The sequence below is a fragment of the Tachyglossus aculeatus genome, chromosome 6, assembly GCF_015852505.1.
Source record: "Tachyglossus aculeatus isolate mTacAcu1 chromosome 6, mTacAcu1.pri, whole genome shotgun sequence".
Lineage (NCBI taxonomy): Eukaryota > Metazoa > Chordata > Mammalia > Monotremata > Tachyglossidae > Tachyglossus > Tachyglossus aculeatus.
Genome location: NC_052071.1, coordinates 27,242,235 through 27,267,476, shown reverse-complemented (window position 1 = coordinate 27,267,476; position 25,242 = coordinate 27,242,235). Strand labels below are relative to the sequence as shown.

The 25,242-nt window shown below is 44.4% G+C and overlaps 1 protein-coding gene across 4 annotated transcripts in view; it reads right to left on the bottom strand.

Moving 5' to 3' along the window:
- Positions 1-14,763, bottom strand: part of MTMR1 (myotubularin related protein 1) — a 52,801-nt gene extending 38,038 nt beyond the window's left edge. For 3 of the 4 annotated variants that reach the window (XM_038747806.1, XM_038747808.1, XM_038747807.1), the window contains exons 1-2: positions 14,463-14,763; positions 7,113-7,218 (exon numbers count right to left, since the gene is read on the bottom strand). In XM_038747806.1, coding sequence (XP_038603734.1) covers positions 7,113-7,218; positions 14,463-14,590 — 234 coding nt within the window. In that variant the 5' untranslated portion in view covers positions 14,591-14,763. The remainder of the gene's footprint in view (positions 1-7,112; positions 7,219-14,462) is intronic. The other variant, XM_038747810.1, reaches the window with a different exon arrangement.
- Between the last annotated feature and the right edge of the window lie 10,479 nt (positions 14,764-25,242).

Genomic DNA, 25,242 nt, shown 5'->3' with positions numbered 1-25,242 from the left:
ACTTCTCAATGCCTCAGTTTCCTCATCTGTAAAATAAGAATTCAATACCTGCTTTCTCTGCTCCTTATATCATAAGCCCCATGTGGGACAGGGACTGCACCCAGCCTAATTATCTTGTACCTACTGCAGCACTTAATACAGTTCTCGGCATGTAGTAACCATTCAAATACCACAATTATTATTCATACCAGACAGAGGCCAGAACAGACGAAAAACAGACATACAGCTATCATTCAACTAGAAAAGAGCGGCCAAGCCTAGCTGGATACCCAAATTTTCACCTATTCAACAATCCATGTTATTTATTGAGCACCTCCTACTAAGCACCTAGAACACAGTACTGGGTGCTTGGGAAACTACAATACAACTGAGTTGATAAACACTATCCTTCCCCACAACGAACTTACAATCTACAGGGGGGAAAAACATGACACTAGATTACAGCTAGGGGAAATAGTAGAGTATAAAAATATTTACTAATTATTATGTAGCAGAGGTGAGTATTAAAGTGTTTAAAGGGTACATAGCCAAAAGCACAGTCAATTCAGAAGGGAGGGTGGAGAGGGGACATAAAAGGTTTTTTTCAGGATGGTCTCTAGTTGCAGGAAGGCAAAGTATCTACCAATTCTGTTGTACTTGCTTAGTACAGAGCTTAACACAGTTCTCTGCATGCTATAAGTGCTTAATAAATAAAACTGATTAATTGAGAGTAGGCTGGCATTAGGGGAGCAGAGTGGGCGAGCTGGGTTTCAGTAGGAGATCAGTGTGGTAAGGAAGAGAGCGAGTTAATCAGTACCTTAAAGCAGATGGTAAGGTGTTTATATTTGATGCCAAGGTAGATGGGCAACCACTGGATGTACTTGAGTGAGGCGGTATAGACTGAACCATTTTCCAGAAAAATGAACTGGGCAGCGGAGAGAACTATAGACTAGAGTGGGGGGTTTCATGTATAATAATTTCAGGTTACATTTCATTGTAGATGTTTCTTTTTTAAAGTATGAGTCATGAATATGCTTAAGGTGACAATGGACAGTTTCCAAATATAAGTGAGCAAGAGCAACTTTTTAAGTTATGCTGCTTTTCAATTAGAAAGTTCTAAGTGGAGAAAGACCGTGATAGTTTCTTATGCTTTAGAATACACATTTAATAATAAATACTTAGCTTCAGGTATTATACCATCACCTAATACTAAGCAAAGCTTGAGCAGACAGTAAACTTGAAAGAAACAAAAAAAATTTATCTTTCAATGCTAAATTCAAAAAAGACTGAAAAAGTTTATATTTCTTATTTAAATAAGTCGTATTCAACCAAAAGTTTCCTGAAAACATTCACCCGAAAAAGCACTCTTCACGTGACATATTTATTGCCCTTTTAAAGCATTGCCTCTGGCAAATAATTTTACAAAGTATTTCTCACTATAGCCCTTTGAAGGATGCCCTAGCAATGGTGATCTTTCAGGGCCCACTCTAGACTTGGCCAAGCAAGGAATTCGTACTTAAATTTGGGATCTGAGCTTCTTGAAGCACAAATTGTAAATTTCGCCAGCGAGGCCAGCACCTCACAAGGAGGCATTTCCCTTTTCAGTGACCAAGTGTTTGTGAAAGGGTATCAGTACACCTGTTCCAGCAAGAAAAGGAGATAAAGTCAAAGCCTTCTGGGCTGAACGATATTACGTGGAAGACAGACAGACGTGCACCCGGGATTTAGCTAAACCACGTTCTTCAGAACTGCGGCTGTTTCACATTTACAACTGGATAGCCAGAGGTCCCGCTGCTGTCACACAATGACAGTATCCCAAAGGATGTGTTGTCCATCTTGATTCAGTTTTCTACTTCCTTGTCTAGTGTTGCATCATTTTTTAACAGCTGCTGGGTTAAATTATAATTCTGGAATTTATTAAGCGCTTACTATGTACCAAGCCCTTTACTAAGTGCCAGCCATGTCTCCAAAAAGTAGTCTCACGATCTTAATTTTTCTGGGGAGCCAAATTTGCTAAGTAGTCTCCAGAGCCCAGCTCTACAGATGGTGTCAAATGCTTTCATAAGTTATATGAAAACCATGGGCAAGGGGTCGGCAGTGAGATAGACAAGAATTGGGGTACAGCAAGAAGGTTGGCATTAGAGGACTGAATATGAGGGCTTGCTGTGGGCAAGGAATATATCTGTTTATAGTTGTACTCTCCCAAGCACTTAGTACAGTGCTCGGCACACAGTAAGCACTCAATAACTATGAATGAATGAAAGGAAATCAGTGGGGCCAGGTAGGAGAGGGAGATCTGATTGAGGGCTTTCAAGTTCATGATAAGGAGTTTCTGTTTGATGCAGATGGGGGTGGTCAACAACTGGAGGTTTCTGAGGAGAGGGGTGACTTGGACTGAATCGTTTTTAGAAAAATGATCCAGGCAGAAGAGTGAGCTTAGTACAGTGCTCTGCACACAGTAAGCGCTCAATAAATAAGATTGATTGAGAGACAGGATGCAGGGAGGTCTGTGAGGGGCCGGGTGCTGTAGTCAAGAAGGGATATGACAAGCTTGATCAACGTAGTAACAGTGTGGATGGAGAGGAAAGGGCAGATTTTAGGTGATGTTGTCAAGGTAGAGCTGACAGGATGTGGTGACGGGCTGAATCAATGGGTTGAGTGAGAGAGCTAAGTCAAGGATAATGTCAAGATTACCGGCTTTTGACACAGTAGTAGTCATAGACTGTAGACCTTTTATCTAGGAGTTATTTGCAAGCCAATGCAGTGACTTGGCTTGGCTGTGCCCAGCTCTTCCTACATAACATTTACATCATCTCACCCTTCCACTCCATCCAGACTGCCACCACCTTAGTCTACGCTCGTTGGACCGTGACTAATAATAATAATGAACGTGGTATTTGTTAAGTACTTAGTACATGCCAAGCACTATGCTAAGCGTTGGGATAGACACAATTAGACGTAGTCCCTGTCCCACATGGGGTTCAAGGTCCAAGGGGGAAGGAGAACAGGTACTTAACCTCTATTTTACAGATGGTAAAACTCAAGTACGGAGGAGCTGTGACATCCCAACGTCACACAGCAGGCACATGGTGGGTCTCCTGATGCACAGAGAAGCAGCGTGGCTTAGTGGGAAAAGCACGGGCTTTGGAGTCAGCAGTCGTGGGTTCTAATCCTGGCTCTGCCACTTGGCTGCTGTGTGACGTTGGGCAAGCCACTTTAACCTCATCTGTAAAATGGGGATTAAGACTGTGAGCCCCATGTGGGACAATCTAATTACTTTGTATCTACCTCAGCGCTTAGAACAGTGCTTGGCACGTAGTAAGCACTTAACAAATACTATTATTATTATTATTTCACCAGGCCCCGCTTACTGTATCACCCTCTTTAGTGGCCTCCCAGTACCCAGTCTATTCCCACTACCAGTCTACTCTATATGGACAATCTTCTCTTCTTCTAGACTGTGAACCCGTTGTTGGATAGGGACCGTTCTCTATATGTTGCCGATTTGTACTTCCCAAGCGCTTAGTACAGTGCTCTGCACACAGTAAGTGCTCAATAAATACGACTGAATGAATGAATGAAAGCACTGTTCATCTCACATCTCTCTCCTCAAAACACATCACGGGCCTCCCATTTCCCTCCGTATCAAGCAAACTCTCACGATCAGCTTTGGAGCTCTCCACTAACTCTCTCCATCTTACGTATCAACCCTCTTACCCCACTACTCTCCAGCTCGCTCTCTTCCATCCTCCAAGTTACCCTTCTAGCGGCGGAGGCTCTCGACTTTCCCTCCTCAGTCTCCTTATACGCTGTTCTGCCAGCCTACAACTCTTTCATCTTCAAAGCCCCCCCATCTCCTCCAAAAAGCCTTTCCTAAAGTCCTAACACTGCAAGTCATATCAACCCAAAAAGCCACTTCTAAAACTTATGCATTTATTTCTACTTTCCTCAGCACTTAGTTACCCTATTTGTAATAATAATAATAATACTGATATTTGTTAAGTGCTTACTATGTGCCAAGCAACATTCTTATGCTGTTCTCCCCCATTAGCTCCATGCAGACAGTAAACATGCTTCGGCTTCACTTTCCCTAGGCCTCAGAGTTCCTAGATGGTACTTAACAAATATCTTTACTACTATTACTCATATGTCTTGTTCATGCTTCTTTTTACACTGCAGTTAATCAACTGGAGTTCACCAACGAGCCACGTTTAAGAGACATTCCTTTTTTAGTTCACTTCCCCACCTAAAAGGCTGCTCAGATGCCCAGGGTACTGCCGAGTGGCACTACTGACTCAACAGCAGCCAAATGACTGGTATTTTAGGACTGCCGACACACACGGGACTTTGTGAGAATAGGTATGAGGTATCACACAGTCATTAGGACTTGAGCTTGGCTCATTTTTCATCACAGCATGACATAAGATGTGCAACACAATCAAGCTTTTTCTACACCAGGGTAAACTTAGGTACTGTGAGAACCCATTTCAGGCTGCAAACCAACAACTTAGCATATTTTAATGTCTGAGAAAGAATGAAGTTAAAACTGCCTCAGATTTTGAAAGGTTTAGCTCTAAAACTAGGCAGGTTAAAAATTAGCCCGCCACATGGGTTCAGGTCATTCCTTCAGTATCAAAAGCTCTTTGTCTGAAGAGGTCATTAGAACTCACACAGCAAAATGAACACCATTTCCAAGGCTTGAATTTGGCTGAAATGAAGCCTTTGATTTACAGGGCTACTATGGCCCAGACAGATGTAATGCAGGCTTTCCCACAATGATCCATCACAGACTTCAGAGTCATGACCTGGAGTGAGTTGTTGGTATTCAATTTCCATACTACAGAAGAACTTGGCTGCTTCTTTGTGCAAACTGCTGACTCTGTTATTAGCGGCCAACTCTGTGAGATGAATTTTTAGGACAACTAAGAATCACAGAAGTTGAATGATTCACATTAAGTCTGGCCTGATGGTGTAAAAACTGAACTACTACACAGTCCATCAGCATCCAATATATCATTAAAGCACTGTAAATTACTTAAATATAATTTTTAATTGATCATTCTGTACTATTGGCTCTTTGCTACTCTCAGAGCCCCAAGATCGACTGATGGATAAGGTACTTCCAGCAGAGAATTAAAGCACTCTGAAACCAAAAGAATGAACATACACAGAAAGAGAAAAAGAATTTGTATAAGTAAACTTGCAGGAGAACAGAAACAACATTAATAAAAGATGAGCATTAACAGGTTAAACATAATAACAGAAAAAACATCTAGTTAATGACAGTAGTAATGACAGCTTTAAAGAAATCAAGCATGATATTGGCAGGTATGCAAATAGGCCTTGATTGTATAGGTGATATTTTTAAAATAGGAGCAATTGATAAATATGCAATGAGCAAGTAACTGAAGGAATGGAAAGCAAGGGGTTACACTGGCCTGTTAAAAGAAGACTGCACAATTAACACCCTGCAGAACTAATCCTGTTTCGACTGAATGTTGTTTGGGGAAACAGAGCAGAAATGACTTTCTAGAGTAACTTGCACTTTTGAAGTCTGAAAACAAAAATAAGCAAGGTAATGTGCTGCCAACGGTGAATCAGTGATAGGGAGAAATTTCACATAAATTAAATTGCAACTGGCAAATCCAGACAGCTGAGATCTGACTGAGTAACCCAAAACCAACAGCTCCCCACCGGCCCCAACACCACCACCAATGAAAAAACCCAAGGGAAATTATTCTCAGCATTAAGTTCTGTTGTGGATTCAATAACCTGGGAGATGAAGTATATCAAAACACCTGGACCAATGCTATGTACATACAAATAAACTTATCACTTATTAGTAGAGCACTAAGGCTAATAAATCCAGAAAAGATGTCCAAAAAACACCAGAAGTAAAACAGATATAGAAAGCCGGCAAAGAACAATCTAATTAATGGTATATTTGTTAGAATGATGATGGTAATGATGGCATTTGTTAAGCACTTACTGTGTGCCAAGCACTGTTCTAAGAGATGAAGTAGATACAAGGTAATCAGGTTGTCCCACATGGGGCTCACAGTCTTAATCCCCATTTTACAGATGAGGTAACTGAGGCCCAGAGAAGTGAAGTGACTTGCCCAAAGTCACACAGCAGACAAGTGGCGGAGCCGACATTAGAACCCATGACTTCTGACTCCCAAGTCCGTGCTCTTGCCACTAAGCCACACTGCTTCTCAGTCTTCTCCTGGACTGATAATGACCCCAAGCTACCATTAGTTGTACTTGTGCTTCCCAAGCGCTTAGTACAGTGCTCTGCACACAGTAAGCGCTCAATAAATACAATTGATTGATTGATTAGTTGAATCCTGCCTGTGTGTCAGGAGGGCACTCAACTTACTGACTACAAAAATTCAGGGAAATTTTAAATGTACAGCAGGTTAAAAGATTTCAATATTTTTAGTGAGAAGATAAGACTGGACATATCCTTCTCTATATGATTGACTGCAACATAAAGAGAAGCAACTATTATCCATCTCCATTGTGAACCGATGAAGAGAAAGCATCTTAAAACTGACTGCTTTTGGAGGAATTTAAACTGGTCAAAATAAAAAAAAACAAACAAACCATTAAGTTGCTGAAACTGGGGGGGGGGGGGGCAACGGGGGGAGGGACACGATATCCTTACTGTTTCATGCATACCAAATAAAACCTCATACATACTAAATTACTTCCCAAGCGCTTAGTCCAGTGCTCTGCACACAGTAAGCGCTCAATAAATACGATTGATGATGATGATACATACTAAATTCTAGTGTCATTACTCTAAAACATAAATCAGGATGCTTCACACCCCATTCACAAAAAGGATACCTTGCAGGCCATTTACAATCATTCATTCATTCAATTGTATTTATTAAGCGCTTACTAGGTGCAGAGCACTGTACTAGGCGCTTGGAAAGTACAAGTCAGCAACATATGGAGACGGTCCCTACCCAACAACGGGCTCACAGTCTAGGAGGGGAAGACAGACAACAAAAAAAGCACTGGATTATCAAATAGTCATGGACCAATCAAAATCCCCAGAAATTTCCTGCCCAATCACTTTGTTCAGCTACTGGTCAAGTATTTCCAAAATAGTAAACATCACTTACTTTATAGTCTCTGGATACATTTTCCGCTTGCACGGAGCCTGAAATCTGACTAGAAAGTGTAGCAGCTATTAGCTGTTTACACCATTCAACATGGGAACCTGAAGGGCTAAAAGAAAAATGTAATTAAATTATTTTAAATCACAGAGGACACTATTGAGGAAAAAAGAATGAAAAGGTCAAAATACATGTCCCAGTGGAAAACACAAGCCTAAAATGTATAGCACAAAGTTTTAATTAAAGAACTAAAAACATGAAACACAGATTTTTCACCCAATGAACTGCCCAAACAAGAATTCCCCGGAGAATGAATATGACAGAATGGCAGCGACAGCAAGTTCAATCAGCCTCTATATTGTAACTAAACTCCCTAAATGTAGGAATGTGATCAAATGCATTTTGGGGGTTAGTCGCACCAAACAGCCAGTGTAGGGATAGAATCTTGTTTGCCTTTTTATCAACTCCTTGGGCTGCTGTTGTCAGATAAGCACATTTACAGAATAACCAGGCTATTTAAGTGACTGTAAAACCGAAGAGAAAGTGTAGGCAAGACATCTGCGAATTTCTGTGGTTTAGTGACTTCATTACTACACTATTTGCTGAATTACCTCAGCCTATGTACACCTTACTTCAATATTATGTCCAATCACCGCAGGTAAATCAGTTCCTTCCCCATCCCCTTCTGCTCTCGCTTCACCTTCTCCCCTCCATCCCAACTACCAGCAGCTTTCCTGTCCCTCCTCCAAACACTTCATTCATGCAATCGTATTTATTGAGCATTTATTGCATGCAAAGCACCGTAGTAAGTGCTTGGGAGAGTACAATATAACAATAAACAGTCACATCCCCTGCCCACAATGAGCTTCTGCCCCCTCATCAGTCTCCTCTATATCCCAAATCCTGTCGAGTCTAGTAATTTTTTTTTGTTTGAACTTTATAGCAACAGTTGTGGTTATGGGCACCAACTCCCTCTGGCTTCCCAGCTTGTAGCTGCCCCCCAATCCAGGGAGCAGGGAAAAAAGGTTACAGAAGGAGGGCAGGCTCTGCTCCACCACCATTCCCTGGTCCCCTCAGCTTTGGCCAGGCTTGGGGAAGGTGGAGATGGTGGCTGTGTTCACAGCGTTAGCTAGCTGTGGGCAGGAAACGTGTCTACCAACTCCGTTGTAGTAATAATGATGATGGTATTAATAGCAATAATAATTACGGTATTTGTTAAGTGCTTACTATGTGCCAGGCACTGGGGCGGATATCAGCAAATCGGGTTAGACTCAGTCCCTGTCCCTCATAGGGCTCACAGTCAATACCCATTTTTCAGATGCGGTAACTGAGGCACAGAGAGGTGATGTGACTTGCCCAAGGCCACACGGCAGTACTCTTCCATGCACTTAGTACAGTGCTCTGCACATAGTAAGCACTCAATATGACTGACTGATTGCTGCTATGATTAAAGTTCAAATTCCATAATTGACCACGGGATGGGAAGGGAAAATGAGAAGGAGACAGGTAGCAGTCTGGCCTAATGGTAAAAGCACATGCCTGGGATTCAGGGGACCTGCGTTCTAATCCCAGCGCACCACTTGTCTGCTGTACATCCTTGGGCAAATCGTTTAACTTCTCTGTTCCTCAGTTACCTCATCTGTAAAACCGGAATAAAGACTGAGAGCCCCAAGAGGGACAGGGACTGTATCCAATCTGATTATCCTGTAACTCCCCTGGCACTTAGTTCAGTGCCTGGTATAAAGTAATTGCTTAATACTTTTTTTAAAAAAAAAAAAGGTAGAAAAGTCACTGGGAATGGGAGGTTGGAAAAGGGGCACAGGGAGAAGAGGAAGGGGTAGGGAGGCATTTACAGTGTGACTTTAGCAGAAGAAAATTGAGAGCATGCCCTATCTACTCTAAGAATACAGACTTCTTGAACCAACTATAATTCTACCCATCTCTACTTTTAATATAAAAATTGATAGTCTGATTAGCAAAGATGATCAGTCATAGATTTCATGAAGTTGGTTTCATTTAGGCTACCCATTTTGACAATGAATACGAATGTTTAAGGCCACCTCATTAGAAGTTTTCCTTGTTTTACAAGGGAATTACATTAAGAAAAAAGGCAGTGCAAGCAGAATCATTACAAAGGGATGAGGTTTTTTCATTAAAAAAAGATTCAGGCATCGGAGATCGCAGCACCAGGAAAGACCGCCTGGACCAATGAAAAACAGCTCGTAGAAAAGGGTACTGGATGCATCTTCTTTTGGAAAGGTCCTCCCGTCGGAGAGGCGCCTGGCCAGAAGTGATTGTCGGGGCTGATTCCAGTGATGGTGTGAGTGAGGACTGGCCAGAGATGATTTCACAACCATACCATCACCGGAATTGGTACATGACTAGTATGAGACAGAAGTGACACTGTGCCCTGGAACAAGTCCTCTTACCTGATGCTCTGGTCATGTTCTAACTCCAGTCTGCCTAGTGGGAGTGTATGACTGTATTTTTCTTGCTCTTTATCTTGCTTTTACTTTTCCCCTAGCTTTAGCAAGAAAATGGAAAATGCCCTAGGGCTTGCAAAAGCCACTCTGGGCGCCGTACTTAATAACGGCTTTTGAGTTGGGTAAGGGCATGGTGGTCTGCTGCTCCACTCTGAGGCTTATTATTAAGTTGATAAGGTCTCAAATATTCTGTACCATTTTCAGAGACTGTACTCTTAACCTTAGCAGGTGTGTCTCAGTGCATATGGTGAGCACAAGGATATTAATCAAAACAGCACAGATGGCTCTGTTCAGATCACAACTGATTGCTGACATTAGGCTACACCTTGACCTTCTCCCAACACAGAAGTCCTGAAAACCTAAGTGGCTCCAGCCTAAGATTTTGCTGAGTGACAGCAGTGCCACTCTACAGCACTGTTGGTGTCAATCATACTTAATGAGCGCTTACTGTGCGCAAACCTCCGTACTAAGCGCCTGGGAGAGTACAACACAATAATATAGCAGACACATTCCCTGCCCCAGTGAGCTCACAGATTAGAGGGAAAGACAAACATCAATATAAATAAATTATGGATACATACATAAATGCTGTGGGGCTGAGGGAATAAAAGATGAGCAAATTAGGGGGATGCAGAAAAGGAGTGGGAGAAGAAGCAATGAGGGTTTAATCACGGAAAGCCTCTTGAAGAAGATGTGCCTTCAATAAGGCTTTGAGGGTAGGGAGAGGAATTTTGTCAGATATGAAGAGGTAGGGTGTTCCAGGCCAGAGGCAGGACGTGGGCGAGCGGTCGGTGGTGAAATAGACAGGTTCCAGGTACAGTTAGTAGGGTAGCATTAGAGGAATGAAGTGTGTAGGCTGGGTTGTAATAGATGAGCAGCGAGGTGAGGTAGGAAGGGGCAAGGCGACGGTGCTTTCTGTTTGATGCAGAACTGGATGGGCAAAATCCGGAGGTTCCTGAGTGAGGAAAAGCAGACTGAACAGAAAAATGATTTGGGTAGCAGAGTGAAATATGGACTGGAGTGGGGAGAGACAGGAAGCAAGATGGTCAGCAAGGAGGCTGGTACAGCAATCAAGGTGGGATAGGATAAGTGCCTGCAATAACGTGGCAGCAGTTTGGACGAAGAGAAAAGGGTGGATTTTAGTGACACGGTGAAGGTTCATCTGACAGGATTTAGTGATAGGTTGAATGTGTGCCCACACTGAATGGCAAGGAACCAGAGACTGGGCCCTACTATCTATCCCTGAGCACAGTACACAAGACAGCCTGTCAACGCCACTTATACTCGTAGATGCCATCACTGTCAACAGTGTAGTATTTGGAATGAACTGAATGACAGTTCTACCATGGAGGCGCATAAAGTATAGTTTGGGTATGTTGGTACATAAAAGTTTTACTAGTCACATTATTTTACCATCCAATCTTCTCCTCCCAGGCAGCTCATTAGATAAAAATGGCAAAAATAACATCTTTTACCTAGTAATTTAGAATATTTCACTATCTCTGGGTTAGTGAAAAAGTGGTTAACTGCCATGCCAAAAGGTTTTTCTTTTTCCTGATGGTTTTTAAGTTAGAATCAAACAAGAGCAGAATCCAATAAATGTACTATTTTAGTACTTAGTTCGGGTTATTAATTTAACTAGTATTAGAAAAAGATAATTTCTACTTAACTGGGAAGAAAAAAAGCTTTTTCAGGAAAAATCAGTGCTTTTAGGACTTTCAACCTTTTAATATCTTCCATTATGCTGCTTTTTTTTGAGTGCCATTATCTTTTTTCTATCAGCCCTTACTCTTAAATATGATCAGTACCCGACAAACTTCTTTCGAAGGAAAACTCCACTATAAAGACTCACACCTTCAGCAGCACCCCTAGCATTTGCACAACTGACATTGTATTCTTCCCAAACGCAGTTATAAAGTTGGAAGAATATTTCCTAGTTCCCCACAGCATTCCAACCATAATGCCTGACTCTATTATTAGATTGCAAGCACCTGGAGAGCCAAAGATCAGTCATGTCTCTCACGCATGGATTGCTTTTTCCAGCGCTTAGAACAGTGCTCTGCACCCAGGGAGCATTTAATACTCCTTCTCCTCCTCCTCCTCCTACAACACCATGGAAACACACAATACGGGAGCTCTGACTACAGTAGAACACTTCTTTTCCTTACTCAAGAGTTCTGAATAGTTCCAGATGCAGCCATACTTCAGAGATCGGACATAGCATAAATATATTAATATCGTTTACTCAAAATCCATTGAAAAGTATACATTTGTAAATACCAGTATTCATTAATGTAAGATAAGCATTAGATTAAAAATGACAATTATTGCCATGAAGCAGAACTGGAGGGGAAAGGACCTTATCACATCAGTTAGACTTCAAACCTGCCTAAATAGTCACTGTATTCAACTAAAATGTTGTATCCAAACATTCATTCATTCAATTCAATCGTATTGTGTGCTTACCGTGTGCAGAGCACCGTACTAAGCGCTTGGGAAACACCACATGAAATACGATTAATTTGATTCATAATCAAATAATAATCTTTCTTCCCTGCTTGCTATCTAGTGGAAATGGTGAAATACTTGCAAACAAGAGGGAGAAGAAAACAAAGAATCCAGATACTCTTCTTTTGGGGAGTTCTTCCCTGTTTGACCTTTTCAGAACGTAATTTATGTGCCCAACTGCCTTTGCGTTGGCAACTTTTCCATTCTGATTGAAAAAACAGGGTGTTAGTCACTCCAATATCGACTGCAGGTTTGATCGCTTTATCCCTTTCTCAGGCACCGCACGGGAAAGTAATACAAAGAAGGGCCTTTTCAAATCAGTAATGAAACTTCGTTTCGCTAGGAACTCAACAAATCCTGTTGAAAATGAAACCAGTGCTAACGAAGCTGCTATGCTCGTCGGCCAACTTGGAAAGTTGCAACCTTTTGGGAGAAAAAGAAAAATCAAAGTCTGTATTCAAGGGCATTCCTGCACACTTGTACAGAAGAGAATGGGAAAGCCCCGAGGTGTTTTTGTTGTTTTCCTGTCAATGGAGGGACCAACTCCTCGGGCCCAAAAGGACCAGAGAGGAGAAGGAAACTCAAGGGCAGAAGAGAGAAGCTGAAAGCACGAGGAGGGGAGGGGTGGGAAAGGAGGCCGTGACCTTTTCTTTCTTGGGGTTGAGGGCCGCAGAAGGGAAGTTGCCAACTTGTACTTCCCAAGCGCTTAGTACAGTACTCTGCACACAGTAGGTGCTCAATAAATATGACTGAATGAATGAATGAATGGAAGGGCAGGGGAAGCTAGGACCCCCGAAAAACAAGCCCGGGGTGTAACACATGTGGGGGGGGGGTAGCTTTGGGTAGGGGGGAGGAGGGAGGTGGGCTTAACTTCTCTAGGCCTCAGTTCCCTCATCGGTAAAATGGGGATTACGACTGTGAGCCCCATGTGGGACAACCTGATTGCCTTGTATCCCCCAGCACTTAGAACAGTGCTTGGCATATAGTAAGCACTTAAATACTATCATTATTATTATTATTATTAAGGTGGGCTCTGGGCAGGATGAGTGTGTGTGCATGTGTGTTGGAGCCTGAGCATGATGTGTGTGTATATTTGACTCTGAGCAGGATGTATGTGTTTGTGTGTGTGTTTGGTGGGCTCTGGGAAAGGGATGTGTGTATGTGTGTGTGTTGGACTCTGATCATGATGTGTGTGTGTGTGTGTGTGTATGTATTTGACTGAGCAGGGTGTGTGTGTTTGGTGGGCTCTGGGAAAGGGATGTGTGTGGATGTGTGTGCTGGACTCTGAGCATGGTGTGTGTGTGACTGGGCAGGGTGTGTGTGTGTGGGTGTGTTTGGTGGGCTCTGGGAAAGGGATGTATGTGTATGTGTGTTGGACTCTGAGCATGGTGTGTGTGTGTATTTGGGCAGGGTGTGGGTGTGGGTGTGTTTGGTGGGCTCTGGGAAAGGGATGTGTGTGTGTGTATGTGTTGGACTCAGCATGGTGTGTGTGTATTTGACTGGGCAGGGTGTGTGTGGGTGTGTGTGTGTGTGTTTGGTGGGCTCTGGGAAAGGGATGTATGTGTGTTGGACTCTGAGCATGGTGTGTGTGTATCTGACTGGGCAGGGTGTGTGTGGGCGTGTTTGGTGGCCTCTGGGAAAGGGATGTGTGTGTGTGTGTATGTGTTGGACTCAGCATGGTGTGTATTTGACTGGGCAGGGTGTGTGTGTGTGTGTGGGCGTGTTTGGTGGGCTCTGGGAAAGGGATGTGTGTGTATGTGTGTTGGACTCTGAGCATGGTGTGTGTGTATTTGACTGGGCAGGGTGTGTGTGTGGGTGTGTTTGGTGGGCTCTGGGAAACGGATGTGTGTGTATGTGTTGGACTCAGCATGGTATGTATTTGACCGGGCAGGGTGTGTGCGGGTGTGTTTGGTGGACTCTGGGAAAGGGGTGTGTGTGTGTGTGTGTGTGTTGGACTCTGAGCACGGTGTGTGTGTGGGGGTGTGTTTGGTGGGCTCTGGGAAAGGGGTGTGTGTGTGTGTGGTGGGCTTTGGGCAGGGTGGGGGTGTGTGCGTGGTGGGCTCTGGTGTGTGTGTGTGTGTGTGTGTGTGTGTGTGTGTGTGTGTGTGTGTTGGACTCTGGACAGGATGCGCGTATGGATTTGACTCTGAGCAGGCTGTGTGTGTGTTTCTGTGAGACGGGGGGCGGGGGGGTTGGTGGGGCGCGGCTCCCTTTCACGAGGAAGAGGACCGGGACTTCCCGAGCGCTTCGGGCAGTGCTCCGCACCCAGTAAGCGCTCCATAACTACGACTGAATGAATGAATTATTGAATTATTATTATTGACTGCGGGAGGAGAGGGCCCTCCCTCCCTCCTTCCCCCCTTACCTGTCCAAATTGTCCTCGCTGGGCAGCCTTGGCAAGGTGGCGCCGGGCCCCGCGGGCCGCGGAGGCCTCCTGGCGGGACCAACGCTCTCCCCGCTCGACGCCCCCGCCGCCGCCGCCCCCTTCTCCATCGCGCTTCCACCGCGGGACCGGCCGGCCTGCCGGGGCACGGAGCCTCCGCCGCCTTCGGTGGGGGGCGGGAGAGGAGGAGGAAGACAAAGGGGAGGAGGAGGAGGAGGCGGCGGCAGCCGAGGCGAGGACGAAGTTGAGGAAGCGCCCGTCAGACGCTTCGCCCCCGTGCTGAGGCGGCCCCCGCCGCCGCCGCCGCCATTAGCTGTCACCTGGCGGTTCCCTACCCAGAAGCCTTCACGCGCCGCCGCCGCTGCCGCCGCCCCGCCCGGCGGCCCTGAGGAGAGGAGCGGCCCGGCCCACCTTTTTCCTCACAGGGCCGCCAAGCCAACCGTGCCCACCAAGCCTAGTAATAATAATAATAATAATAATAATAATAATAATAATAATAATAATAATGGCATTTGTTAAGCGCTTACTATGTGCGAAGAACTGTTCTAAGCGCTGGGGTGGGGGGGGAATACAAGGCGATCAGCATGTCCCACGTGGGGCTCCTCACAGGGCCGCCGCACCAACCGTGCCCACCAAGCCTAGTAATAATAATAATAATAATAATAATAATAATAATAATGGCATTTGTTAAGCGCTTACTATGTGCGAAGAACTGTTCTAAGCGCTGGGGTGGGGGGGGAATACAAGGCGATCAGCTTGTCCGACGTGGGGCTCCTCACAGGGCCGCCGCACCAACCGTGCCCACCAAGCCTAGTAATAATAATAATAATAATAATAATAATAATAATAATAATAATGGCATTTGTTAAGCGCTTACTATGTGCGAAGAACTGTTCTAAGCGCTGGGGTGTGGGGGGAATACAAGGCGATCAGCATGTCCCACGTGGGGCTCCTCACAGGGCCGCCGCACCAACCGTGCCCACCAAGCCTAGTAATAATAATAATAATAATAATAATAATAATAATGGCATTTGTTAAGCGCTTACTATGTGCGAAGAACTGTTCTAAGCGCTGGGGTGGGGGGGGGATACAAGGTGATCAGCTTGTCCCATGTGGGTCTCCTCACAGGGCCACCGCGCCAAGCGTGCCCACCAAGCCTAGTAATAATAATAATAATAATAATGATAATAATAATAATAATAATGGCATTTGTTAAGCGCTTACTATGTGTGAAGAACTGTTCTAAGCGCTGGGGTTGGGGGGGAATACAAGGCGATCAGCATGTCCCACGTGGGGCTCCTCACAGGGCCGCCGCACCAACCGTGCCCACCAAGCCTAGTAATAATAATAATAATAATAATAATAATAATAATAATAATAATAATGGCATTTGTTAAGCGCTTACTATGTGTGAAGAACTGTTCTAAGCGCTGGGGTGGGGGGGGGAATACAAGGCGATCAGCTTGTCCGACGTGGGGCTCCTCACAGGGCCGCCGCGCCAACTGTGCCCACCAAGCCTAGTAATAATAATAATAATAATGATAATAATAATAATGGCATTTGTTAAGCGCTTACTATGTGTGAAGAACTGTTCTAAGCGCTGGGGTGGGGGGGGAATACAAGGCGATCAGCTTGTCCCACGTGGGGCTCCTCACAGGGCCGCCGCGCCAACTGTGCCCACCAAGCCTAGTAATAATAATAATAATAATAATAATGATAATAATAATAATAATAATGGCATTTGTTAAGCGCTTACTATGTGTGAAGAACTGTTCTAAGCGCTGGGGTGGGGGGGGAATACAAGGCGATCAGCATGTCCCACGTGGGGCTCCTCACAGGGCCGCCGCACCAACCGTGTCCACCAAGCCTAGTAATAATAATAATAATAATAATAATAATGGCATTTGTTAAGCGCTTACTATGTGTGAAGAACTGTTCTAAGCGCTGGGGTGGGGGGGGGAATACAAGGCGATCAGCTTGTCCCACGTGGGGCTCCTCACAGGGCCGCCGCGCCAACTGTGCCCACCAAGCCTAGTAATAATAATAATAATAATAATAATGGCATTTGTTAAGCGATTACTATGTGTGAAGAACTGTTCTAAGAGCTGGGGTGGGGGGGAATACAAGGCGATCAGCTTGTCCCACGTGGGGCTCCTCACAGGGCCGCCGCGCCAACCGTGCCCACCAAGCCTTGTAATAATAATAATAATGATAATAATGGCATTTCTTCATCATCATCATCATCAATCGTATTTATTGAGCGCTTACTGTGTGCAGAGCACTGTACTAAGCGCTTGGGAAGTACCGAATTGGCAACACATAGAGACAGTCCCTACCCAACAGTGGGCTCACAGTCTAAACGGGGGAGACAGAGAACAAAACCAAACAGACTAACAAAATAAATAGAATAGACACGTACAAGTAAAATAAATAAATAAATAGAGTAATAAATATGTACAACCATATATCCATGTATACAGGTGCTGTGGGGAAGGGAAGGAGGTAAGATGGCGGGGATGGAGAGGGGGGCGAGGGGGAGAGGAAGGAAGGGGCTCAGTCTGGGAAGGCCTCCTGGAGGCCCTGTTTTCCTCACAGGGCCGCCAAGCCAACCGTGCCCACCAAAACTAGTAATAATAATTATAATAGTAATAATAATAATAGTGATAATGGCATTTGTTAAGCGCTTACTATGTGCGAAGAACTGTTCTAAGCGTTGGGGGCGGGGGAATACAAGGTGATCAGCTTGTCCCACGTGGGGCTCACAGTCTTAATCCCCATTTTACAGATGAGGGAACTGAGGCTCAGAGAATAATAATAATAATAATAATAATAATAATATTTGTTAAGTGCTTACTATGTGCAAAGAACTGTTCTAAGCGCTGGGGGGGTGGGATACAAGGTGATCAGGTTGTCCCACGTGGGGCTCACAGTCTTAATGCCCATTTTACAGATGAGGGAATTGAGGCTCAGAGAATAATAATAATAATAATAATAATAATGGTATTTGTTGAGCGCTTACTACGTGCAAAGCACTGTTCTAAGCGTTGGGGAGGAATACAAGGTGTTCAGCTTGTCCCACGTGAGGCTCACAGTCTTAACCCCCATTTTACAGATGAGGGAACTGAGGCTCAGAGAATAATAATAATAAGGATGGTATTTGTTAAGCACTTACTATGTGCGAAGAACTGTTCTAAGCGTTGGGGGCGGGGGAATACAAGGTGATCAGCTTGTCCCACGTGGGGCTCACAGTCTTAATCCCCATTTTACAGATGAGGGAACTGAGGCTCAGAGAATAATAATAATAATAATAATGGTATTTGTAAAGCGCTTACTATGTGTGAAGAACTGTTCTAAGCGCTGGGGGCGGGGATACAAGGTGATCAGGTTGTCCCACGTGGGGCTCACAGTCTTAATCCCCATTTTACAGATGAGGGAACTGAGGCTCAGAGAATAATAATAATAATAATAATAATAATAATAATAATAATGGTATATGTTAAGAAGCGCTTACTATGTGCAAAGATCTGTTCTAAGTGCTGGCGGGGGCGGGGGGGGGGGATACAAGGTGATCAGGTTGTCCCACGTGGGGCTCACAGTCTTAATCCCCATTTTACAGATGAGGGAATTGAGGCTCAGAGAATAATAATAATAATGATGATGATGGTATTTGTTAAGCGCTTACTATGTGCAAAGAACTGTTCTAAGCGCTGGGGGGGGGATACAAGGTGATCAGGTTGTCCCACGTGGGGCTCACAGTCTTAATCTCCATTTTACAGATGATCAAATAATAATAATAATAATAATAATAATAATAATAATAATAATAGCATTTGTTAAGCACTTACTATGTGCAAAGAACTGTTCTAAGCGCTGGGGAGGAATACAAGGTGTTCAGCTTGTCCCACGTGGGGCTCACAGTCTTAACCCCCATTTTACAGATGAGGGAAATGAGGCTTAGAGAATAATAATAATAATAATAATAATAGTATTTGTTAAGCGCTTACTATGTGCAAAGAACTGTTCTAAGTGTGGGGAGGAATACAAGGTGATCATCTTGTCCCACGTGGGGCTTACAGTCTTAATCCCCATTTTACAGATGAGGGAACTGAGGCTCAGAGAATAATAATAATAATAATGGTATTTGTTAAGCACTTACTATGTGCGAAGAACTGTTCTAAGGGCTGGGGGGCGGGGGGAGGAAATACAAGGTGATCAGGTTGTCCTACGTGGGGCTCACAGTCTTAATCCCCATTTTACAGATGAGGGAACTGAGGCTCGGAGAATAATAATAATAATGGTATTTGTTGAGCGCTTACTATGTGCAAAGCACTGTTCTAAGCGCTGGGGAGGTTACAAGGTGATCAGGTTGTCCCACGGGGGGCTCACAGTTTTAATCCCCATTTTACAGATGAGGGAACTGAGGCTCAGAGAAGTGAAGTGACCTGCCTAAGGTCACCCAGCAGACATGTGGCGGGGCTGGGATTAGAACCCATGACCCCTGACTCCAGAGCCCGTGCTCTTGCCGCTGAGCCATGCTGCTTCCTGGCTTAAATACTGTTGTTATTATTATTATTATTCATTCAATCGTATTTATTGAGCGCTTACTGTGTGCAGAGCACTGTACTAAGCGCTTGGGAAGTACAAGTCGGCAACATCTAGAGACGGTCCCTACCCAATAACAGGCTCACAGTCTAGAACGGGGAGACGGAAAACAAAACAAAACATTATATTATTTCCCTTTGATTGGGAGCCCTGTGTGGGACGGGGGCTATTCATTCATTCATTCAATCGTATTTATTGAGCGCTTACTGTGTGCAGAGCACTGTACTAAGCGCTTGGGGGGTACAAGTTAGCAAAATATAGAGACGGTCCTTACCAAACAGCGGGCTCACAGTCTGGAAAGGGGAGACAGACAACAAAACAAAACACATGAACAAAATAAAATAAATAGAATAGTAAATATGTACAAGTAAAATAGAGTAATAAATCTGTACAAACATATATACAGGTACTGTGGGGAGGGGAAGAGAAGCAGCGTGGCTCAGTGGAAAAAGCCCGGGCTTTGGAGTCAGAGGTCGTGGGTTCGAATCGCGGCTCCACCACAAGTCTGCTGTGTGACCTTGGGCAAGTCACTTAACCTCTCTGAGCCTCAGTTACCTCATCTGTAAAAATGGGGATTAAGGCTGTGAGCCCTACGTGGGGCAGCTTGATCACATTGTATCCGCCCAGCGCTTAGAACAGTGCTTTGCACGTAGTAAGCGCTTAACAAATGCCATTATTATTATTATTAAGGAGGTAGGGCGGGGGGGATGGGGACGGGGAGAGGAAGGAGGGGGCTCAGTCTGGGAAGGCCTCCTGGAGGAGGTGAGTATCTGACCAGATGATCGTGTGGCTTCCTTGTGCTTCGACTAGTGCTCTTTAATGATGATGATGGTAATGGCATTTATTAAGCGCTTACTATGTGCAAAGCACTGTTCTAAGCGCTGGGGAGGTTACAAGGTGATCAGGTTGTCCCACGGGGGGCTCACAGTCTTCATCCCCATTTTACAGATGAGGTAACAGGCACAGAGAAGTGAAGTGACTTGCCCAGAGTCACACAGCTGCCAATTGGCAGAGCCCGGGCTTGGGAGTCAGAGGCCGTGGGTTCAAATCCCACTCTGCCACTTGTCAATCAATCAATCGTATTTATTGAGCGCTTACTGTGTGCAGAGCACAGTACTAAGCGCTTGGGAAGTACAAGCTGGCAACATATAGCGACAGTCCCTACCCAACAGTGGGCTCACAGTCTAAAAGGGGGAGACAGAGAACAAAACCAAACATACCAACAAAATAAAATAAATAGAATAGATATGTACAAGTAAAATAAATAGAGTAATAAATATGTGCAAACATATATGCCGGTCAGCTGTGTGACTTTGGGCAAGTCACTTCTTTGGGCCTCAGTTCCCTCATCTATAAAATGGGGATTAAGACTGGGAGCCCCACGTGGGACAACCTGATCGCCTTGTATCCTCCCCAGCGCTTAGAACAGTGCTTTGCACATAGTAAGCGCTTAACAAATACCATCATTATTATCTTCTCCACCCCCCCACCGCCCCATCCCCCGAGCTTCCCCTCCCTCACTGCCGGCCTGGGGCCCATCCTATCGCCCTTCCTAAACAACCGGGGTGAACGGCCGGGTCCAGCTCCTGAGGGAAAGCGGGGTGTTTGAGAATAATAATCAGTAGGGTACCACATAATGATGGTATTTGTTAACCGCCTACTATGTGCCAATCACTGTTCTAAGCGCTGGGGGAGATACAAGGTCATCAGGTTGTCCCACGTGGGGTCACACTCTCAATCCCCATCTGACAGATAAGGTCACTGAAGCACAGAGAATAATAATAATAATAATAATAATAATGGCATTCGTTAAGCGCTTACTATGTGCAAAGCACTATTCTAAGCGCTGGAGAAGTGACGTGGCTTGCCCAAGGTCACACAGCGGACAAGGGGCGGAGTCCGGATCGGAACCCATGTCCTCTGACTCCCAAGCCCGCGCTCTTGAGCCCACTGTTGGGTAGGGACTGTCTCTATATGTTGCCAACTTGGACTTCCCAAGCGTTTAGTACAGTGCTCCGCACACAGTAAGCGCTCAATAAATACGATTGATTGATTGATTGATTTCTGTTAAGCGCTTACTATGTGCACTGTTCTAAGCTCTGGGATAGATACAACACAGTTGGGTTGGACACAGTCCCGGTCCCACATGGGGCTCACAGTCCCAATCCCCATTTTACAGATGAGGTAACTGAGGTCTGGGGAAGAGAAGTGACTTGTCCAACATCACACAGCAGGATTAGAACCCAGGTCCAGGTCCTTCTGACTCTCTGGCCCGTGCTCTACCCACTAGGGCTTCTCATGGCCACATTGCTTCTTCTAGACTGTAAGCCCACTGTTGGGTAGGGACTGTCTCTATATGTTGCCAACTTGGACTTCCCAAGCGCTTAGTACAGTGCTCTGCACACAGTAAGCGCTCAATAAATACGATTGATTGACTGATTGATTTCTGTTAAGCGCTTACTATGTGCCAGGCACTGTTCTACGCTCTGGGATAGATACAATGCGGTCAGGTTGGACACAGTCCTGGTCCCACATGGGGCTCACAGTCCCAAATCCCCATTTTACAGATGAGGTAACTGAGGTCTAGAGAAGAGAAGTGACTTGTCCAACATCACACAGCAGGATTAGAACCCAGGTCCAGGTCCTTCTGACTCTCTGGCCCGTGCTCTACCCACTAGGCCACACTGCTTCTTCTAGACTGTGAGCCCACTGTTGGGTAGGGACCGTCTCTATATGTTGCCAACTTGGACTTCCCAAGCGCTTAGTACAGTGCTCTGCACACAGTAAGCGCTCAATAAATACGATTGATTGATTGATTGATTCTCCTGTTGCATTGTACTCACCCAAGGGCTCAATAAATACAATGACTGAATGAATGACTGGCATTTCTTGGGTGCTTACCATGTGCTGAGCACTGTACTATGTGCTTGGAAGAGAACAATATAATAGAGTTGGTAGGTAGGTTCCCTGCCCACAACAGACTTAACAATACCAATAATAATTATAATTATGGCACAGTGCTCTGCACACAGTAAGTGCTCAATAAATACGATTGAATTAGGGTATTTGTTAAGCTCTTACTATGTGCTGAACACTGTTACATCATCATCATCAAGCAGCGTGGCTCAGTGGAAAGAGCCCGGGCTTTGGAGTCAGAGGTCATGGGTTCAAATCCCGGCTCCGCCAATTGTCAGCTGTGTGACTTTGGGCAAGTCACTTCACTTCTCTGTGCCTCAGTTCCCTCATCTGTAAAATGGGGATTAAGACTGTGAGCCCCCCCCCCCCACAACCTGATCACCTTGTAACCCCCCCAGCACTTTAGAACAGTGCTTTGCACATCGTAAGCGCTTAATAAATGCCATTATTGTTATTATTATTATCAATGGTATTTCTTGGGTGCTTATTATGTGCAGAGCAGTGTACTAAGCTTGGGAAAGAATAATGTAGCAGTTGTTAGACACGTCCCCTGCCCAAAAATGAGCTTAAAAATGCCATCATCATCATCATCAGTGACTCACCCTCTGACTCCCACGGCCATGCTCTTTCCACTCGGCCACGACGCTCCCCTTTGCTTCATTCGTTCACAAAGGTTTCGTTTCCCTTGTTCCCACTTCACACAATTTTACAATCCTAAAAGAATCATTTCAAATAAATGAACTGAGGCCTAACGACTTTTAGCCCCCCTTTTAGACTGTGAGCCCACTGTTGGGTAGGGACCGTCTCTATATGTTGCCAATTTGTACTTCCCAAGCGCTTAGTACAGTGCTCTGCACGTAGTAAGCGCTCAATAAATACGACTGATTGATTGATTGATTGACTATAGCGTCCCACGCTTTTTAGGACTTCATGAGGGATTTGCTTAAAACAGTAAACCTGCCGAGATGACACCTGGATGGCGTGAGAAAGAATTGGGCAAATAATTTTGTAATAACACCAGTTTCTGCGTGAAGAGTAAGATGGTCATTCACCCAGTTTTACATCAGACTATTTTTCAGCTGATCTGCCCCATATTGGCACTGATGGAAAACTGAATGCTTTTATGTCCACACTTTTAATTTAAAATGCTCAGCCTCACTTTCACAGGTCTGAAGTGAGGGTCATGTTCCCAGAGACCTGAGAAACTCAAATTGGACTGTTCTGAGAAAAAAAATTCTCAAATTCCTTGGGCTACTCCAAAAAAATCTCATTGATGGAGTCGGAGTTATCTTTCAGAATTCTGTTCTAAACTCCCAGCTCCCGCCATCCCAGGCCTTTAACAAAATCTGAGAGCTTTTGAGCAAAGCTGAAAAAGTGGAGTGTCGTAACAAAGAATGAAAAGCCTAGAAAGAGGGCTTTCTGTGTCATTAATCTTCTCAGCCAGCCTGCCTGCCCCTTCCAAGGCCCATCTCACTTGTTCCCACCCTTAAGAGCAATACCTCCTTTTAATCCTCATATTCAAAATGAAAAATTGACATCAATTATTGTGGATTGTGAAGCATTAAACAGACTCTTTGGAGTACATCGGTAAGGCTGACGGATTCTTCGGACTGCGGCGGTAAAGCCGGTGTTCACAAAATGTCCCTTTATTTGGAAAAACTACAATTCAATTATTAACGGTATTTGTTGGAAGCTTATTGGGTGCAGAGCAACATCATCATCGTCAATCGTATTTATTGAGCGCTTACTGTGTGCAGAGCACTGTACTAAGCGCTTGGGAAGTCCAAGTTGGCAACATATACAGTCCCTACCCAACAGTGGGCTCACAGTCTAAAAGGGGGAAGACAGAGAACCAAACCAAACATACTAACAAAATAAAATAAATAGAATAGATATGTACAAGTAAAATAAATAAATAGAGTAACAAATATGTACAAACATATATACAGGTATACACACACACACACACACACACACACACACACACAGAGCACTGTACTAAGTGCTTGGGAGCGTTCACTACAACAATTGTGGTAGACACTTTCCCTGTCCATAATAATAATGATAATAATAATAATAATAATAATAATAATAATGTCCATAATGAGCTTAAAGTCTACATGAAATCAGAGAAAGGACTTACAAAAGACTTCTAAAATAATTGTGCTTCAGGCACTGAAAATTCACGTTGAAATAATTTTAATTCAGATCCTCACGCCGTACACAAACAGTAAACTTTTAAAATATTTCTTTTTCTGCTCCAACTGGTCATGCGTAATAATGCGGATGGAAGTCTGCCCAGAATAATAATAATAATTATGGTATTTGTTAAAGCACTTACTAGGTGCCAAACACTGTTCTAAGCGCTGGGGTAGATACAAGGTAATCAGGTTGTCCCAGGTGGGGCTCAGAGTCTTAATCCCCATTTTACAGATGTAAATACTGTTGATTGATGAATACTTCTCCCATTCCTCTTTTCCCATCCTTTGCATTTTGTATTTTGCTTCCCTGATAGCTAGCAGCCCTCACTGCATAATGTAGCATCCTCTGGCCCACTCAGGGACAGCTCTAGGTGACGGAGAAATGGTCCAGAAATAGCCGTGTGTCAGAGAAAGTTGGCGGGGGACTCGGCGTGGCCTAGCGGCAACAACACAAGACTGGGAGTCAGAGGACCTGGGTTCTAATTCCGGCTCCACCGCTCTCCTGCTGTGTGACCTTGGGTAAGTCACTCGGCTTCTCTGTGCCTCAGTTCCCTCACCTGCAAAACGGGGGTTCAATCTCTGTTCTCCCTTCTTAAACTGTGAGCTCCACCCAGGAACTGATTATCCAGTGCTTAGTACAGTGCTCTGCATACAGTAAGTGCTCAATAAATATGTTTGACTGATAAAGCAATAAAGGTGAACTGCCCAGAATGGCGTGAAAAAAAACACTCCCCTTTAATTCAGTGTATTTGTTCAAAAAGGAATACGTGCATTACATGCCAACTTGTACTTCCCAAGCGTAGTACAGTGCTCTGCACACAGTAAGCGCTCAATAAATACGATTGATTACAATTTTACTGACAAGATTTCACTGTTAAGGAAGTACAGTTAATAGGTTTCAGCAGATCTGTGCTCCAAACCATGGAGGTTAAGGCTTAAAAACAATTTGTCTGGCAGTTCACAGCGCTTAGAACAGTGCTTTGCACATAGTAAGCGCTTAATAAATGCCATTATTGTTAGTTAAGGGAAGGGAAAATATTGCA